Source organism: Oncorhynchus clarkii, chromosome 17, assembly GCF_045791955.1.
Source record: "Oncorhynchus clarkii lewisi isolate Uvic-CL-2024 chromosome 17, UVic_Ocla_1.0, whole genome shotgun sequence".
Classification (NCBI taxonomy): domain Eukaryota; kingdom Metazoa; phylum Chordata; class Actinopteri; order Salmoniformes; family Salmonidae; genus Oncorhynchus; species Oncorhynchus clarkii.
In genome coordinates, this window is record NC_092163.1 from 49,305,245 (window position 1) to 49,326,110 (window position 20,866).

The 20,866-nt window shown below is 41.7% G+C and overlaps 1 protein-coding gene across 1 annotated transcript in view; it reads left to right on the forward strand.

Moving 5' to 3' along the window:
• Positions 1-19,680, forward strand: part of LOC139371024 (inositol 1,4,5-trisphosphate-gated calcium channel ITPR1-like) — a 154,011-nt gene extending 134,331 nt beyond the window's left edge. The window contains exons 52-60 of the mRNA XM_071111051.1: positions 2,601-2,776; positions 3,658-3,822; positions 6,303-6,492; positions 6,921-7,016; positions 7,136-7,269; positions 13,673-13,838; positions 15,505-15,665; positions 16,771-16,932; positions 17,209-19,680. Of these exons, the coding sequence (XP_070967152.1) occupies positions 2,601-2,776; positions 3,658-3,822; positions 6,303-6,492; positions 6,921-7,016; positions 7,136-7,269; positions 13,673-13,838; positions 15,505-15,665; positions 16,771-16,932; positions 17,209-17,295 (1,337 nt within the window). The 3' untranslated portion in view covers positions 17,296-19,680. The remainder of the gene's footprint in view (positions 1-2,600; positions 2,777-3,657; positions 3,823-6,302; positions 6,493-6,920; positions 7,017-7,135; positions 7,270-13,672; positions 13,839-15,504; positions 15,666-16,770; positions 16,933-17,208) is intronic.
• The last annotated feature ends 1,186 nt before the right edge of the window (positions 19,681-20,866 follow it).

Here is a 20,866-nt window from a genome sequence, read left to right on the forward strand (position 1 = left end):
TGCTGCAGAGAGACGGGAGAGCATAAGAAAATTAGTTTTGGTCAGTCTTGGAAATAAAACTACTGCAAACATGTTGGCTCACTATTTCAAAAGAAAATGGAGGATGAAAACGTTTTGGCGCAGCTACTTTTTAATTTATTTTACAAATAGATACAAAGTATTAATACACTGTAATATCATCCAAAATGATATTGCGATATGTAAATATCGATTTCACCCACTCCCCCCTCATCACTAACACAAACACATCTGCCAGTAGTAAGCTCCTGGTTTAGTGAATGGGGCTGGTTACAGAACCAGGTCTTTGCGTGGCCCTTTTTTACACGCCTAGTTCAGGTTGGGGTGGGGGGTGGGGGGGCTGCTGGTGCTGGTGCTGGTGGGGATGCAATTGGTTCGGTGGTAGTGACGGCAGAGCCACATGAAACCCTATGACTGTCACATTAATCCAGGATTTACCCCTGGATCAAGGGGAGCATCAGGTAGGCTTCTCTCTAAAGCCACACTAAGGAAAACACACTCAAAAGTGTGTCCTACTTTTTTAGGGTTATGTAACATGCTCTGTTTGAGTTCAAAGTGCAGCTCCTCAAAGTCCCCAGGTGGCTGCTGGTAGTCAGAGATCAGGGAAAAGCCTCTTGGTCTTAATGTGCACCGTCATTTTCATTCTCAAGTGCCTTTCAGTATAACTATGAGCTAACGTTATTGCATTATTTATTACATCATTCTTATGTGGAGAGATTGTTGTTTGTTAGTGGGGATTGTAGGCTGACAAGATAGGTGTGTGTGTGTGTGTGTCTTTGTGTGTGTGTGTCTTTGTGTAAATTAATGCTTAATGGCCCAGTGTACTCAAAATTCAGTTTTCCTGTGTTTTGTGTCATACATCATTGTACAACCAGTGTTGGCAAAACATTTTCAGTGTGATCCGCTATTGGCTCCTTGTTTTGTCTCTAGAAGTCAATAGGTGACATTTTGTCAAGGCTGCGACGAAATCACAGCACCAATTGACCAAAATTGCGTTTTCGCCCATTCTCACGCATCACACCCCCTCGCCTTGTGCTTCTCTACCTGTGTGCGCGCCGTTGCTGTGACTCATGTTGCACAAACAGCTTCTCCTATTCTCGTTTGCGGAAGAATTGAGTGGGAAATGTTGCTAAATGCTATCAAAACCATAGAATCTCTCTGTGTCCAAACTCCCCAAAAGCAGCCTGAAAAGTAGCTAAATTTATCACTATAATCTTTTACCAATAAAAGTTGCTGGAAGGGGTCTGAAAACCCGCTAAATATAGCAACAGTCGCTAAGTTAATAGACCAATAACAAAGAGTTCCAAAACTCAGCTATTTTTCAGGTTATATATCCCTCCCATTAGGCCCATCCTAGTAGATCTCTAACTCTGTCCTAGCTAAAAAGCTATTTATTTATGTTTCTATTTGACAATTTGTGAAGTCCACAAAGCATATTGCATGTACCCTACTATATAGATCTAGAACCACGGAGAGTTACTGAAAGTCACAAAGAAAACAGAAGCTCCCGCATGTATTCCAGCACCATTTTAACTTCAACATTTCAACATCATATATCACCTATGTTAAGTCTTATACAGTGACATCTAAAAGATACCAAAAAAATGGGGTCTAATCAAAGTAAGCTAAATATGTGGCTGTCTATGGTTCTGATTTGTGTGCCTACGTGCAAGTAGAAAAAGCATGTTGACTCACCCAACTTGTAGAGAAACTACGCTGTCATCCTCCTCTCTTTAATGTTGATGAAACGGTCTATGACTCTGTCATACAGTATACGCTTTTTATTTTATGCTGGCTATGCTTGCTCGCTAGGCTAACTTCCTTTCATGGGAAACATTAACTAGTTAACATTAGCCTTCTACATCTAGTTACATATTGAACTTCCATCCTCTCAGTCCAGGGGCACAACAATGTATGAATTTATGGTGGGATCAGAATTGCCGTTATAATCAATGGCCATTATGGAGAATGAAGTAAAAGTCCAAATCCCTATCTTCATCCATGGTTAATTTAGGAAAGGGCCAATTTTAGCTAGCGGAGGACAACAACAAAATGAGATGCAACAATTCAAGTTGTTTCTGTCAATGACGTAGTTCTCTCTCAACGCGATGTGATAGGAGTGAAGCCAAATGTTTCTCTTTTCACTTTTGTTTGGGCTGTGCCAGGACCATTCAGTTGTGCTCACTCAGCTTAGCTCAGTGTTGATTGGCGTTATATTTTATAATTTTTTTTTGCCAAGGGAGGCCAAATGCTTGCTAGCTTCCCTTTCATTCAATGCTGCAGGCAGCAACATTGTCATACTCTTTTTGACCAGACAGCATCAGACAGATGGCCTACACATACAGAGGGGCGATGTTGTATGCTTTCTCCAGTGAGCCTCTTGTGAATTGAAGGAAAATTATGAAAACACAGAGACAAAAGATACTTTTTTATTTTTTATTTTTTTGGGATGCCTGGCCTTCGCATCCATATTTTGGGAAGCCTTCCCTTCGCATCCATATTTTGGGAAGCCTTCCCTTCGCATCCATTAATACACTCCACTGGTGTGTGTGTATGCTTATGTGTGTTTGTGTCCTCGGCAGGTACCCTGGAGCCCCACCTGTCTGCCCTGCTCTGGGTGGGCATGTTGGCATTGTTGGCCATCGTGGTGGCCATGCCCCAGCCCCTGGGGGTCCGAACCCTCATCATCGCCACCATCATCCGCCTCATCTTCTCCGTGGGCCTGCAGCCCACCCTGTTTCTGCTGGGAGCATTCAACGTATGTCTGCATGGGGAAATGTGTGTGAATGACTTTGTATCATAAGTCACACACTTCATCTTTTTTTCCGTGTGCTCCAATGTGAATGGCCTTGCTAGTCTTCAGTAGGCTCCCCCCACTCCACCATACCCCCAGCCCCAGGTACTCCCTTCACACCTCACTCAACAGCCCATACCCACCCTTTTGCCCACTACCCACATACCTTGTCCACATGCCCCCTCCATGCAGACCTCTCTCCAGTGCTCAGTCTGCCTGTGGTGTCACTCCCTGGCGTGGCTCGCTCACTGGCATGGCTTGAGTGTTTGGTCGGTCAGCTGGGAAATGCACCACTAGACACTGGAGGAGGCTGACACCCCACCTGCAGCCACCAAAAATTCCCTGGAACTGCCCCTTTCACACGGGCTGCTCCCTGTGTGTCCTCAAATGGGCTCTTCTGCCTTCCTGTCCTCCCTCTGTCTATCTCCCTTCGCTCCCTGTAGCTGGGAGACAGCTACCCCACACTCATCTACTGAACCCCAGTATTACTAAAAACCTACTATACTAAGAACAATCCAATGCTAATCCATGAAATGCCTGTCCTATATTATCATGTTGTGTCTTATGGTCATCATGGATCATCATGTAGTGCATGTCCAAGGAGAATATTGACGATTTATGTAGAGAGAGACCTAAAATATTCTATGCCTTGTTTTATAAGACATAATGAAGGCCTATACATGCTTACAACAAGTTATAAAGCATTATGGCTGGATACTTTACTTAAAGTGTTACTTCCCATTCCATTAATGGGGAGGTCTCACTTGTGAAGGAGGTCTTCTGACCTCAATGTGGGATTTAAATAAAATAATGATAATAAATATAAACCTATCGTGTCCCTGCAGGTGTGTAATAAGACCATCTTCCTGATGAGTTTTGTGGGGAACAGAGGGACGTTCACACGGGGCTACAAGGCCATGATCCTGGACGTTGAGTTCCTCTACCACCTCATGTACCTCATCATCTGTAGCCTGGGGGTCTTCGTCCATGTCTTCTTCTACAGCCTACTGGTGAGCACATCTATACATTTACATATATATTCTGTATATTAATATACAGTGCCTTGCGAAAGTATTCGGCCCCCTTGAACTTTGCGACCTTTTGCCACATTTCAGGCTTCAAACATAAAGATATAAAACTGTATTTTTTTGTGAAGAATCAACAACAAGTGGGACACAATCATGAAGTGGAACGAAATTTATTGGATATTTCAAACTTTTTTAACTAATCAAAAACTGAAAAATTGGGCGTGCAAAAATATTCAGCCCCTTTACTTTCAGTGCAGCAAACTCTCCAGAAGTTCAGTGAGGATCTCTGAATGATCCAATGTTGACCTAAATGACTAATGATGATAAATACAATCCACCTGTGTGTAATCAAGTCTCCGTATAAATGCACCTGCACTGTGATAGTCTCAGAGGTCCGTTAAAAGCGCAGAGAGCATCATGAAGAACAAGGAACACACCAGGCAGGTCCGAGATACTGTTGTGAAGAAGTTTAAAGACGGATTTGGATACAAAAAGATTTCCCAAGCTTTAAACATCCCAAGGAGCACTGTGCAAGCGATAATATTGAAATGGAAGGAGTATCAGACCACTGCAAATCTACCAAGACCTGGCCGTCCCTCTAAACTTTCAGCTCATACAAGAAGAAGACTGATCAGAGATGCAGCCAAGAGGCCCATGATCACTCTGGATGAACTGTAGAGATCTACAGCTGAGGTGGGAGACTCTGTCCATAGGACAACAATCAGTCGTATATTGCACAAATCTGGCCTTTATGGAAGAGTGGCAAGAAGAAAGCCATTTCTTAAAGATATCCATAAAAAGTGTCGTTTAAAGTTTGCCACAAGCCACCTGGGAGACACACCAAACATGTGGAAGAAGGTGCTCTGGTCAGATGAAACCAAAATGTAACATTTTGGCAACAATGCAAAACGTTATGTTTGGCGTAAAAGCAACACAGCTCATCACCCTGAACACACCATCCCCACTGTCAAACATGGTGGTGGCAGCATCATGGTTTGGGCCTGCTTTTCTTCAGCAGGGACAGGGAAGATGATTAAAATTGATGGGAAGATGGATGGAGCCAAATACAGGACCATTCTGGAAGAAAACCTGATGGAGTCTGCAAAAGACCTGAGACTGGGACGGAGATTTGTCTTCCAACAAGACAATGATCCAAAACATAAAGCAACATCTACAATGGAATGGTTCAAAAATAAACATATCCAGGTGTTAGAATGGCCAAGTCAAAGTCCAGACCTGAATCCAATCGAGAATCTGTGGAAAGAACTGAAAACTGCTGTTCACAAATGCTCTCCATCCAACCTCACTGAGCTCGAGCTGATGTGCAAAACTGATAGACATACCCCAAGCGACTTACAGCTGTAATCGCAGCAAAAGGTGGCGCTACAAAGTATTAACTTAAGGGGGCTGAATAATTTTGCACGCCCAATTTTTCAGTTTATGATTTGTTAAAAAAGTTTGAAATATCCAATAAATGTCGTTCCACTTCATCATTGTGTCCCACTTGTTGATTCTTCACAAAAAAATACAGTTTTATATCTTTATGTTTGAAGCCTGAAATGTGGCAAAAGGTCGCAAAGTTCAAGGGGGCTGAATACTTTCGCAAGGCACTGTATATGGCTGATTGTGAGCACACAGTTACACTTAATAGGAAGCTGTCCAGGGACATTAGCGTATGTTCTGGTGTGTGCATGCAGGCGCAAACACACACACACACACACACACACACACACACACACACACACACAGGGTATTTAAGGACAGTGGCTTTTAATGAACAGGAACTGGCTTAGGATATGTTGTTGGGGAGTTGAGTGGTGCTTGCTGGTGTTTTATGTGTCAGGCGTACTGCATGTGCCAGTCTGGATGTTTTCCATTCAGTAACTAACTCTGAGGCCCAGGGGCTTTTTATTTTTTTATTTAACTTTTATTTAACTAGGCAAGACAGTTAAGAACAAATTCTTATTTACTATGACGGCCTACCCCGGCCAAACCCGGATGACGCTGGGCCAATTGTGCGCCCCCCTATGGGACTCCAGATCACAGCCGGTTGTGATAAAGCCCGGGAACGAACTCGGGTCTGTAGCGATGCCTCAGACCGCTGCGCCACTCAGGATGCAGAAAATGTCCATGTGAATGATAAGATATACTGCTGAAAAGTTATGTAAGTCCTGTCATAGAGAAAATGGCTCAGGAAAAAAGAACGGCTATGAAAGAAGACGCGTAAAAAGAGGAAATTATTTCTCCACATGATTCTGTTTTTGGACAAATGTATCAATCCCTCTTACACTTTATCTTTCTAAACCAGAATATATTTATCTCAATACATTTATCGACGTCACAAAAAAGTATAATTCCAAACAGATATTGAACAAATAATAATTCCTAAATGCTTCCATGCTGTTTCCATATTAGGTCTAACTATAACTCTGTGTTAACTCTGTATTGTGTCTCTCGTGCAGCTCTTTGACCTGGTGTACAGGGAGGAGACTCTACTGAACGTGATAAAGAGTGTGACCCGTAACGGTCGCTCCATCGTATTGACAGCAGTGCTGGCCCTCATCCTGGTCTACCTGTTCTCCATCGTGGGGTACATCTTCTTCAAGGATGACTTCATCCTGGAGGTGGATCGCATCCCCAACACCACCCTGGGTGAGGACAAGGAGGAGACCATAGAAATATAATTACTATTTGTTTTACTGCTATGGGGACACACAATATGGCAGCCAGTCCACCCATTGTGGCATGGGGATGGGGATGCCCGTTCCATTCCTTCCAATTCTATAGAGTAGACCAGGAATGTGTATTAGCCTGGTCCTAGATCTGTTTGGGCCGTCTTGCCAACTCCTCAACTCCAAAGGAGTTGGCAAAACAGCGATAATAGATCTGGGACCGGGCTAGACGTTTATGGTCTGTTGATAGGAGTTGCACATAGTTACACAACAACCAAATTTCCCTCACACCCTGGAAAGCCATAACAGTACAGGGACAAGGAAAACAATATAATAGTGTTATCTGGAGGTGTTGTTCATCTAGTTGCCATTAACACATGTTGATACCTAACCTGATGTCTTTTATAGAGAACGGAGCCAGTTTGGCCAATGAGATGGTGTCTGCTGGGATGTGTCGGTCTGAGAATGGAGAGAACAACTGCACCACAGAGCTCCAAGTGGAAGGTACAACACAGTAAAACTATATACAATAATAATAACCTATGACTTATAGTGTAAGGTGAAAGGTCAATTAGATGTTGTGTGTGTGTGTATTAACCCTCTTCCCTGCCACTCTCCCTCAGACTTTGTGGAGGACAGGGAGGATGGCAAGGAGCGTACGTGTGACTCTCTGCTCATGTGTATCGTCACTGTGCTGAGCCATGGCCTGAGGAGTGGAGGGGGGGTTGGAGATGTCCTGAGAAAGCCCTCCAAAGAGGTAAACAACCGGGGGTATTCAGAACCGAGATATACAGTACCAGTCAAAAGTTTGGACACACCTACTCCTTCAAAGGTTTTTCTTTATTTTTATTAAGAAGGAAATAAAATATTTTAAGAAGGAACACCTGTTAATTGTGACTAACGCATGAAGCTGGTTGAGAGAATACCAAGAGTGTGCAAAACTGTCATCAAGGCAAAGGCTGGCTACTTTGAAGAATGTAAAATCTCAAATATATTTTGATTTGTTTCACACTTGTTTTGGTTACTACATGATTCCATGTGCTATTTCATAGTGTTGATGTATTCACTATTATTCTACAATGTAGAAAATAGTCAAAGTAAAGAAAAACCCTTGAATGAGAAGGTGTGTCCAAACTTTTGACTGGTGCTGTACGTGCACGTACATGGAACTTAATGACCTTTTCACACACTTTCCTCTGTGCGCATTCAGACCTTGAATTTAAGCATGGGGAAATGCATATGTCAGCAACCTATGCGTTTGGGGTGGAGATCACAGAAATATAGGTGTGTCTACAGAAATGCGTATTCTGACCTTGATTTAATTTCTTCATAAATACATCATGTTTTTGCACGAGGAAACCATGAATAAGGTCTAGCAAACCTGTCGGTTCCAAGTGGAAAAACATCTACTTAATTTTTCCCGATACAAATAACACCATTCTTCATGCATTGTTAAGTTATTGATTGATAAGAGCTAGGTAAATGGATCATTTGTTTGCAGAAGGGGATTGTAAATGAACATAGAAATTGTTTCAGATGATTTTTCCTTATGTACACTCGAGATGAACGGGAAACCAGTCACATGGCAGCAAACTGAAAAACACAGCAACATGACACATATTTCCGCCGTAAACAGTTTGAACATGACACATGCTGCAATACTTGGCCATTGTCATCACACAGTTCCATAGTCAGTGCAAGCAATAGGGCTATGCTGTTGTACTGTCCTCCCTATTATAATTCTATGTACACCAGTCTTTCAACATTAGAATAGGTTGAAGAACTCGATGTTACAATTTTCGTGCGTAAAGGCTCTCAACCTGATTTTTTCATAAAGTAGCTTAGGGTTCTTAAACTTCCCCAAACATACATATTATGAAATATCAGAATGCTATTTAATCTAAGCATGGCTTCTGAAACAGAGAGGAATATGCTTATGTTTTGATGGCTCTCACTGATCTCCATTCTGAACGCATTCTCCATAGGCTACATTCTAATATTGCGCCAATCAAATGAAAGGTACACAGTAAACCTGATGAAATTGGTAGGCCACCCAGTGGGTGTGTTTTCTGGGATTGAAGAGTAGGATAGCTAAATAAGAGGGAGGACCTGATCCTAGACCAGCACTCCTACTTTGAGATGCTTTGTGAATACTTTGAGATGCTTTGTGAATGTCCAGACCCAGTCAGACTATAGAGCTCAGCATCTTCTGTAGGGTTAAACCTATGTCTATAGCAAAATTCGGTATGTTCTGTATTGAAGCTGGTGAGTCATGTCATTATCGTCATTACCAACACAATGTATTTTCTGAAGCAAGTTAGATAAGAACCATTAAAGTGCTGCTGGTATATAGACTGGAGTGGCTGCATAACCAGATTCTCTGGATGCCTCTTCCTGTAGCTAAACAACTGTACTTTCTGCGCATGTGTTACTACAGTAAATGCATGTTGTACAAACTTCTTGTGTGCTGCAACTATAAACGACATGATCGACATGTTGTACTAACTTCTTGTGTGCTGCAACTATAAACGACATGATCCACATGTTGTACTAACTTCTTGTGTGCTGCAACTATAAACGACATGATCCACATGTTGTACTAACTTCTTGTGTGCTGCAACTATAAACGACATGATCCACATGTTGTACTAACTTCTTGTGTGCTGCAACTATAAACGACATGATCCACATGTTGTACTAACTTCTTTGTCAGTATCTAACTACAACATAGGTTACATCAATTGATGGGAAGTTACAGACCATATAAAACCAAGATCATGTCTTAAAATACATTCAACATAGGCTACCGGTAGACTGATTTGTGCATTATGTAACACGTGCAGAATTTGATACGGTTGTTTAGCTCTGGGGAAGAGGCGTTCTGAGTGGTGAAAGGGGGCAGTTTGATACGGTGGGATGGAGGTAGGCTCTGGGGGAGTGCCATCAGCAGTCATTTGCGGTGGTCATGGGCCTAACCTCACCCCCACATTGAGGTTTTGCAAAAATTTCCTCAGAACCCCCTGCTTGGCTTTCTTCCCTGTGTGGGAATCAGTAGGGTCTGGAAATAGCTTTTCTCTGAACTCTTGTCAGACCAGGGCTGATGACATAGAGCATCGTGGAGAAATGTCTGCTCCTGTCATAAACCGGTACACAATCACTGGGTGCCTCCCAAGAAGGTCATTTGACCTGTAGCCTACATTTGAAATGAATGTCAGTTTGTTTTTGTTTCTTTAAAAAAAAGCTTAATCCAGAAACTCTGAAATCTAAAGCTTTTCTAAAGTTTTCCAGAGGTTTTATGGTGCAGAACATTTTAATCTTTGCCTCTGGAGCTATAACATGCTCGTTACGGTCCAAAAGAGGTGCTGGAAGAGAGAAGAGCCTGTGTTAGGTTACCGACATTATAGCCTGTTTGCGTAACTGTTTCTTGTTGTCGTAACAGTGTGGCATCTGGCCGCTTGCACTTGTGTTCTTATGTTTCACATCAACACACATGGCAGATTAGGCTATACCCCTGTTCATAACCAATGCTCCCGTTCTGCCTTTATGTAAAAGCCTGGGCCATGTTCATTATAGGCACCAAATGGAAGAAACAGACTGAAACAAAGTGGGACTACCTGGACCTGTCTAATAACAGATTTTCACTTTCCTTTGCAAAATGTCTTTAAACATTTTCAGTTGTTTACTCAAATGAACACAACCCGGGCCATCACTATAGCCGTGTTGTCATTGGCAGTTTGAAGTGACTAAAATCCCATTTACTTGCATATCCAACTCAATTTTGACTTTGTTTTGAAGTCTGAGCAGCCAAAAAGCACATGGAATCGAATATTTCAAGCCACATATCAAACCACCTTCATAGGTGGTTTGACATCAGATACAAATCTGATTCCTGGCCATGTGACTTGTGTCTGAACAGTCACATCTGATTTATTTGCCCTCAAGTGGTTTTTAGACTGTTGTTTGGCATTATGTTGTTGCTAGCTAGTTACTATGTTGCCAGTTTGACAAGAACATGTGGTAGCTAATTAACTTGTTAATTGTTTACAAAGAAATTAGTGAATGTGCTAGAAAGCTGAACAGCTACCTAGTTAGCTAACTTAGTTGACTGCCTTGGCTAGCCAAAAAGGATTTGATTTGAAAGTTGGATCACCTTATCCTTTGAGGCTTACACTAGGATTTTGAACATTCAAAGCAACTGGGAAACATCCATGGCAGGCATTGTTGTCACCTTAGCTTGCTACATAATTTCTGAGTGATTGGTGGTGGTGCTCAGGCTTCCTATCAGCCTACACCACTGTGCACACACCTGTCGTTACTATGACAACTGGTGTAGCCATGTCAGCAAATGAATGCTGTCTGAACACGCACACATCTGGTTTGGTCACTTGTCTCTTGCTGTTTGGAAAGTCAGTATTCCAAAATGGATTTGAAAAACAAAACTGATTTGACCATTAAGTCCTGCACTGTGAACAAGGCTTATGGGTCACTCTTTCTGAACTAGGTCACTTCATCATATGTCAGCCCAGTATGATACATGCCAGGGTCAGGCCCCACTTTCACTGTCTAACATTTTGGCTTTACTCTGACCTTATTGTGCCATGTGTTATATGTGTCATTTCTTTGTGTTATATTGTGTTAAGTCTTATATGTGGTTAATCCACAGGTGGGCAATGCCATCCTGAAGGGTCACAGTATGTCCAGTCCACACCTAAATCATCTAATACTTGTTTACATTGATTTAAATTGACCTTTATTATTTTATTGTATTCGAGCAGTTAAATCGTTTTTTATAGGTTGAGCAGTTAGTGGGCTGGACCAAAAACCTGTTGCTCATCCCTGGTTTAGTCTGTACACAACCACACTGTGTCACTTTCTACAGTTAGGGCTGTTGCGGTGACCAGTCATGAAGGCAGTCAAATTCCACGTGACCGTTTAGTCACGGTAATTAGTCTTCTCCAAGCTTTGATGTTGCTGATGGTCATTAGTAGCCTACCAAACTTGTTAACTGCCTGGTACTCAGTACTCTATTGTCCCTCTAATCAAACACTTCATGAGTGCCCACGAGCTCATGTTGCGCAGCATTTCTATAGGCTATGCAATTGCACGAGAAAACAGAGTGATGGCCTCTACTAAAAAGAGGATCCCATCAGCTTTCTATAGACTAGGCCTATTATATTTATTTCTCAGCTGTCTTAATATTAAGCACATAGCTTTTCTTTACAACAGGTGTGTAGCCTACCTGGCTGGGATGAAAATGAACCACATGAAAAGCGTCCTCCATTTGCTATTTATGTGCATAGATGACATGTATTTTTTCCGCTGCCCTTGTTTCAATACAGGTGCATGATAATGGTCCATTCTAAATCAAAACAAATGTAGTATATGTAAAGACAAGATTATATCAATAATAGTCTGATAGGTGACAATATTAGCCTATTAATTATCGATGATATATTATCACTTGCCAGCATAAGAAACTATTCCTTTTTTTGTGACTTTTTCTAATCATAGTCGCACAAATCATGTAGCCTAGCCCAAACGCCTATATGTTTTGATAAGGTTTGGCCAAATAACTTAAAATTGAGCACATTAATCCGCTTTACAAGGGGTCTAGAGCCTAACTAGGATACGTAAGTAGCGAGTGAGTTTCAAGTTTGGGGAAGATAATTTTCACCATAAAAATGCACCTTGTATAATTAAAGCATTACATGCATAATTGCATTTGCGGTCCCTTTTGATCATGGCATTTTCCGCCAATGGAACATTCGCGCTTATAGCCTACTACCATGTGCGCATTATTACGCTTATAATGTGAAGAAATAGACTAATAGTTTATGAACATTTTAAGCTAAATGTTCTGATCTGTTGCGTCAGCCACATTGCGTAAAGTTTTTTTGATGCTAGTGATTGTATTATTTGGGGATCTATCTCCCACAACTGTCCCAGACTATGTTTGGAATATTTATTTCTCACACAGAATAGAATAGGTTGACTTTTGTACTATGGGGATAGTAGATTGACATAGGCTAGTGCTTTTGCTGTTCGTTAGGCCTACTCATCAAAGTAAATGTGGACAGTTCTTCCAATGTCGTCAATATGCACCTCGGAATTTGCGTCCCTGATGTCTGTCTTCACTTGTAGCCTTTGAGAAAGACCCGATTATGTGATGGAGAGCCATGTGAGTGAGAGGTGATTCGGAGCGCACAGCACTCAGCGAGAAGGGCACATCGACCACAGGCCGCAAACGGCATGGATTTTTTAAGGTGCATTACGGCCACACAAAGGGGATGCTGCTGGTTTTTGAGGCATTATCAAGTACTTCTCAAATTGTAAATGAGAGACTGATGAAGTGTCTACAGCCTGCGCTTAAAAACAAAGCAGCGCTCATGACTTTCAAGGAACTTTTTTCAAATCGTCAATAGTCGCATCATGCAGCCTTACAATGTATTCAAAAATCTAAACATATAGCCCAACGTATGTAGAACAACTAAAGTTACATTAATAACTCTAAATTAGGCATATAGGAATAGCTATTCATTTGTTAATGCTCAACACAGAAAAGCCATATGTGCGCACTCCCTCAAATCGTTTGGAGAAAATATCCTTTCTATTTTATTCAGGTTTGTTCAATTGTGTTCTTCATACTATAAAATGATGCCATGGAATTCTAACAAAATGTTGTGTGCTAAATGAACTAGTGTAGTCCACAGTCATTTGGCAAAGCCAGATCAGGACCTAACATAAGGAAAACTCAGAGTATGCTATTCTGTTCTTCTGAAATAAACTACTTTTTCTTCATATCATGTTTCTTTAGACCTGTCTAAAATAAATAATAGATTTATTGTGCAGGTGTGGGCTATATTACATGGATTTATTAGACTTTAATTAAATGTAGATGTTCCAAGGGTCTGCATCAGTGTCTTTGTAGGTTAGGTGTGGAAGTCAGGAGATGCTAAATATGTTTGTTAATTAACGGTCAATAACCGTGAGACCGACCAGTTATTTGCTTGACAATCACCGGCTGATGACATTTCGTTACCTCCACAGCCCTTGTACAGTACAAGTCGTGACCTGGAGTTTATAATGCTTCCTAACATGTATTATAAGTTATAACCTCTCCTCTCCCTCCAATCCCCCCCCCCCCCCCCCTCTCTTTCTAGGAGCCTCTCTTTGCGGCCAGGGTGATTTACGACCTGCTCTTCTTCTTCATGGTCATCATCATTGTCCTCAACCTCATCTTTGGAGTCATCATCGATACCTTTGCAGACCTGAGGAGTGAGAAACAGAAGAAGGAAGAGGTCTTGAAGACCACCTGCTTCATCTGTGGTGAGGAGACATAGCTGCACTGTCTAGCCTGAGAAGAACAGAACTACTAGTCATTTGCCTGGGGTAGACATTTAGTCTGGATAGTTTTGTTCTGAGTTTGTTAGTAGAAAATTGGCAGATTCGTGCAGAATTTAGTTATACTTTACAAGATAATCTTAATGGTTACTTTTTTCTATTTCTAAATAAACTACATGGTGTCACGGTGGTTGAGCATAACCGGAGTATGTAGGTAGTACACACACACACACACACCCTCATGAGTAAGCACAAGTTCTGCAGACACGTCCTTAGCTTGACCTTCCTGTATGAATGTTAGTTTACTGCTTGCATCACCTCTTTCCTCCCTCTTTCTCTAGAAGACTGAGTCATGGAGGATTCCTGCCTGCCCACCACACATTTATTCTCTCTTAGGCAGTCAAGTAGTGGGGTCCAATGGGCAGCAGATATAATTAGTCCAGGGACAGTTCTCACACAGTATGACCTTGGATCAGTTTTCGTTTCTGAGCTGTATGTATGTGGAGCTGGTCTATGACTCACACGCGTTAGATGAGGCCTGACCAGAGGGGTTCACCATCGCCATGGTTTCCTGGGGGGAATGGAGACAAAGAAGAGACTGGAGAGAGATTAGAGAGAGATCAGTGCGCGAGGTGGTTGCTCAAGCCATTGACCTGGTCCTCCTCTCAGCCGCTGAAGTAACAGTCAGACTTGCCCTTTGTTCCTCTTCCAGTATACAGTATGTCCATGAATAGAATCCCTATTCATGACTTCAATGACAATACACGTACTGTAGTAGCAGGAACTAAACAGGTGTCGGAGGATTTTGGCCTAGTTAGATCAAATCTAAAATGACAACACTTTCCCACGCATTCCCTAAATTCACATGATCATTTTCATATTTTGGAGATTCTGGGAATATGGCCAGTCTGTCCAGGAAGACTAATGTTGTTTAGTCATCAGACTGAGAGAGGGTTCTTTGTTCACAGGAAAGGTCAAAATGCTTCTGCCAGATGCTTGTTAAACACAACACTATATCACAGGATTGAAAGTGCTCCTCTGCTTTCAGGAAGTCACATTTTCCTTTTCTTGGAAGGATGACAATGGCTTACCCTCTCTGAATTGATTTACGATCTTTATCGTAACCCGAACCCTATAGAATAACTATCTTCAAAGTAATAACTCAGGACGTCGGGTTTGAAATGAAAGATTATTTTAGTAATACTACTTGTTAACGTTAACATTTAACAACTTTTAGATTCTACAAAACAAAAGAAAGTTGCTAGCGAAATTCAGGATAATCACTTGTACATAACTGGCTCATTCTCTTTCTACTTCCTGTCACAAGGCATTCTGGAGCTTGCAGTCAAAGCGTAATCCAATACTAACCCATACAACAAAATATGTATATAGTTCTCTCAATCGCCAACACACGAATTCTAATACAATTACATATGTAAATAACTAAAGAAAATATCTGTAGATACAGCTCAATGAATATACTGATTAACATTAACTCTGTAACCCATTAAAGTTACAACAAACCCCTAGTTTATCCTAGAAGCCTTATTAATAATACCCCTAGCATTCACCAGGTCCTCTGTCATAACGACCTAATTGACAGCATTCCTAAGTGTGTGTGTATGTGCGCGCATGTTTTGTTTCCTCACAGGTCTGGAGAGAGACAAGTTTGACAACAAGACGGTGACATTTGAGGAGCACATCAAGGAGGAGCACAACATGTGGCACTACCTGTTCTTCATAGTGCTGGTCAAGGTGAAGGACTCCACAGAGTACACCGGCCCCGAGAGCTACGTCGCAGAGATGATCAAGGTGACAGACACACAAACACACACCAGGCCTTTGCTGGCTCTGGACTCAAACCACAATGTCTAACAGGTCATTTGATACAGCATATAACCAGGCTGCCCCACTTACATGAGTGCATAGGGTACACTACAACATGCATCCTGTCCTGGGGGTAGACTGAAGGGTGCATGGTTAGGGTATACTGTATTATAGTTGTGATATATAGAGTTGTTGTTTGTTCAGGTAAATCCCTTGACTAGCTGCTGACCTTGGCCGCCTGCATATTTATTATCTTGACTCTCCTTTCAGCACCTAAATGCCTCCTCTGTTGACCTTGTGTGTACGTAGTTGTGTGTACTGAGTCCGAGAGAAGAACGTGACACATACACACACGCCTCAACGTAGCTATTTGCCCTTCCGCCCTCAACTGACAGAGATGGCACGTACACACTGAATGACACTGAGTGACTGAATGACACAAACACACTAGATGATAGACACACATTTACATTTTAGTCACTTAGCAGACGCTCTTATCCAGAGCGACTTACAGGAGCTATTTAGGGTTAAGTGCCTTGCTCACTGGCACATTGGCAGATTTTTCACCTAGTCGACTCAGGGATTCAAACCAGCAACCTTTCGGTTACTAGCCCAACACTCTTGACCGCTAGGCTACCTGCCACCCTCTCACACACATTGTGATCTCACAGGATGAGACGAACAGAAATGCAGAGGGACAAGACTTAACATGAACTGTTGTTAAACCCCCAAAAAGATTAAGCTGTGACAACATAAACACTTGAAAGGGAATGGGGTAAATTATTGTATTCCTTTATGATAGACCTGAGATGCCAGTAGTCCGCTCTTAGAGAGTCACAGGTTTTACTGTTCGGTGTGCATTATTTTTGGTCGTCATACCGTACGGTTCAGTTTGGTGTCCTATTCAAATCAAAGTGTAGAACACAAATACAGTTCCATGGAGGATTCTGTTGCTAACCCTCAGCCTTTCTCTTATGTTTCAATGCCTTCAACGCATTTTTATGATTCAGAGGCGTTGGGTTAAACATGGAAGACCCATGTCATTTGAATGCATTCAGTTGTGCAACTAAGAGCAAATTCTTATTTACAGGAGCACAACCTGGACTGGTTCCCGCGGATGCGTGCAATGTCGCTGGTGAGCAGTGATGCGGAGGGCGAGCAGAACGAGATCAGGAACCTGCAGGAGAAGCTGGAGTCGGCCATGAGGCTGGTGTGTAACCTGTCTGGACAGCTCACGGAACTCAAGGAGCAGGTGAGTCTCATCTGCACAGCTAATTGGCTTGGCATTCATGTAGATCTGAGATGACTGGATAGGTTACTATTGCTTATTAAACCTTATTAAAACGTATTAAGCCTGTGGATAGGGGCCATTTGAATTGACTAGAAGACATGTTTGAATCTCACTGCTCCAGGCTGTTGAGTGGTTGTGGAGAAAGGTTTGTGGAGTTGGGGTTGGCTGTGATGGGTGGGGTGGGTTCCCAGAGTTCATAACCCTTGTCACACCTCCTACCCCCAACCCCCTTGGCAGATGACAGAGCAGAGGAAACAGAAGCAGAGGATTGGGCTCCTGGGCCACCCCCCTCACATGAACGTTAACCCCCAGCAGCCAGCCTGAGGAGGACCGTTGTGGAAACAACCACCACCCACCACCTCCCAGGAACCTAACCCTAACCCAGGACCACTCATACAAAGGAGAGGCCGACCTTAGTGTCTAAGAACTTATTTTTCTGACAATCTACGAAGGGTACAGGAGTATGCCAAAGTTTATATGTACAGTAGTAGTGTCCCTGACACTACTATGGGCTTTATGTGTATGAAGGGATTTATGTGTGAATGTGTGCAGAATGCCTTAAAGCGCCAATCTGCAGTTTAAACAATATCAAAGCTGCTACCCCGACTCTGTTTTGGTAAAAAGCTGAGGGATACATGTGGTAAAGAGGTCAATCAAGCTTGACCAAAACAATAGAAATGCCACTGAAACGCGTGGAGGAAAGATCCCAAATCCCCTCATTGCCTCAATCAAAATTAGTCTACATTTAAGCTATTGTTTATATGTGTATTTCACACTATATTTAGGTACACATCGGAGTATAATGCTTGTATGGCTGTCAACTAATATATCCAAGTGGCACTTTAGTAAGCACATTGTGGGCCTGTTACAATACATAAATCATGACGGATTTGACAAATATCCACTTTGCTAGATCAGATTGATTGATTGGATTTGCGCCAATCCAGCATCCTCCTTCTATCCCCCACCATCTGCATTCCATTGACCTCTTTACTGCAGCTATGGGCCTGGAGAAATGTAACCTCTCTTAAATTCATAGATAGAAATATGGATTCAAGGACTGACCATCCATGATATCAAATGTATAGTTTTAACCATGTTTTGAGGCTATACAGTGTTTGTTTACATTTACATTGTTTACAAACATTGGAGTAAAAACAAACTGATATTTTGGGTTCTGATGGGGTACGAACTAAGCTCATGAGGTATATTTATAAGTCATATTCTTCAAAAATCAATGGGTTTATATCATTAATATAGGAGTCCAAAAATGGATGTAGCAACTGCAGATTTCCCCTTTAATCAACACTAAGTTATGAAGTTAGTACACATTAGGAGATGGGGTGTATGCATGTAATGTACTGAGTATGTACTGTGCATAGTGCACATGAGTTTGAGTGGGTGGATGGGGAATATATGGGGTGTGCCAGAGTGCCCTTGAACTTAAGAAGAAGGAACCAGTTATGTAAGTTTAGGTCGTAAAAAGTACTAAAGTGAATATGCCTTAGGTTGTCATACTAACCTTTAATGCCTTGTCCATCTTCCTCACCACTTGGAATGGGTGACAACGGTTCTGCTCTCCCATGGCCTTGATGTATTTGGTGAATTTGAAGTCTCAGACAATTGCACAATAGGACTCATGAGAGCACTGGGACACTTGTGTGTTGAAGGATGCTTTCCTGTTGTTTTGTGTTTGAAACCTGGTGGGCAAACAATAATTAATATCTTATTTTTGTACGAGGTGCAATATGAATACTTTACAATATGCAACCACACATTTGTTTTATGTGTACATAATGTCTGAGGGAGATGGAATTATTATAATTTTTATATATATAATAATGGTGGAATAGAGTTGTGATCACCTTTATGATTTTTTTTTTCTCAATATATTTAGACCAATGTTGTCCCACAAATGAGACAATTATATATGTTTGTCAAAAGACAACTCAACCCAAAATCCATTTGCACAGCATGGGTATTTTGCTAAAGCCAGGAGTGTTGGCTTTCAAACACTTTTATATGAGTTTGTGTGCATATATACTATATATGTTTAAATGTTCTTATATTCGGACTTGAAGGTATCTGAACATTCCAGGAAGCTTTAAGAATGAGGCGTCTGTTTGAGGTTATGTATTTGTGATGTCTTGTCCTCAGGCTCCTGAAGTGTATTTGCCTGTTTGTACTGTGTGTATGTCCCCTGTAGATGGTTCTTGTGAGCACTGGTATGTACTTGAGCACTATGAGGGGGGTGTACACCCATGTAGCAGTTGATGAGGAAAGCCAAGAAAGAGTCATACTGAAGACGTCACCACATGTAAAAGTGTTGGTATTGCTTACGTCATACATTGGGAGCACACTAAACAACCTAGTGAGAATGTTTTTTTCTCCTTGTTGGCACTGAATGACATTCTGACAGTCTTATATTTTCATCAATTTCTACTATCAATTCAGTGCTGATTTTTGTTATTATCGCTAGTTTCTTAAGTCTACTTGTCACTTTGTTTTGTGAAGGGCCTTCCGTGAAGAGAGGTGTCCTGGTTTGATTGCAGTGTTCATGTAAAGAAAACAGAGCACTAATATAAAAGATTTTGAGTGCTGTTTGACCAAAGTCTCATTTAAGCCTTTAATACTACTATATAAAACAAGCTGTCTAAAATGTACATTACATTCTTTAAAAGTCTATTTAATAAAGATGTGTGAAAAAAATCACCCTCTGTCTATCTGTATGGAATATAACAACACAGAGAGAAGAATTGTGACATGTATTACACAGAATCTGTATCAGAATCTAATGATTGATGTCCCCCAAGGATCAATAGTTGGTCCATTACTCTTTTTACTTTATAGGTTAGGAGTTTTTCCTGAACACTTCACCTGACCAGGGAAAACTCTGAGCCCTATAGCCTATAACTAGGTCCCAGAGTTTGTCTTCGTCAGGTCACATGGATGGAAAAAACCCTCTAACATAAGCATTTAAGAGAACATACTATATACTCTGAGATTTGTTATTCTAAGTTCTTTAGCTTTTCATAGATAGAGGCATCATGATGAAGCTTGTATAGGAGGTGATTTCTCCCCACTAATTAGAAGTGAATGAGGCATTAACGACGGACACGGGCTAGGTTGCTGTGTGCTGTTAAATGTGTATCATGCGATGCACATAACTGGTTATCCACTTATGACTAGAGTAGTGCCATTCATGCAATGTGCTGCCCACTGCAGCCAGAGCTGAATGAGTCCTCTGACACACAGGAAGCAGGGGAATGCCACCAGATAGTGTGAAATCTCCTCTGGAGGCTCTCTCACTTTAACACTAATTAGGAAATGCCCTGCAGCTTAGCTCCTGCTGTTTTTTAGGTTGCTTTATTGAACGAGTTCCAAAAGTTTCAGGATAATACAGATTGAAAATGGCAGATATCCCAATACAGTAAGCAGACGGATGAAAATAAAACTAAGCAGTAGGAGATCAAATTAATATACAGCTACAATGCAGATGCCCTTTAGCGGGAATATAAAAAATACCTCAAATAAGCGATAAATGAATAAAGATGAGGGGAAAAAAGGGTCAAGACCTCAGTCTCCTTTTCTTAGTATGGAACAACCTGGAGAGCTCAAAGGGGTATTAATAGTTGTCCCCATTATAACGTTACATGGTTCTTCAGGTCAGTCAGGTACGTGCCATTGCCATGGCACCTGGACCAGTCGTTAGGTAAGTGTTCTCTTACCACAGCACCTGTTGTCAAATGAGTGTCCTCTTACCCCATTCAGACTGCCATCGGCAAAGAATTACCAGTCACTGTTCTGTAACAGTGCTAGTAGATGATGCCAAGAGGTCCATTAAAGACCCACTCCATCCATTCGATCACCTCGTTTGAAAAGGGCTTTTTACAGT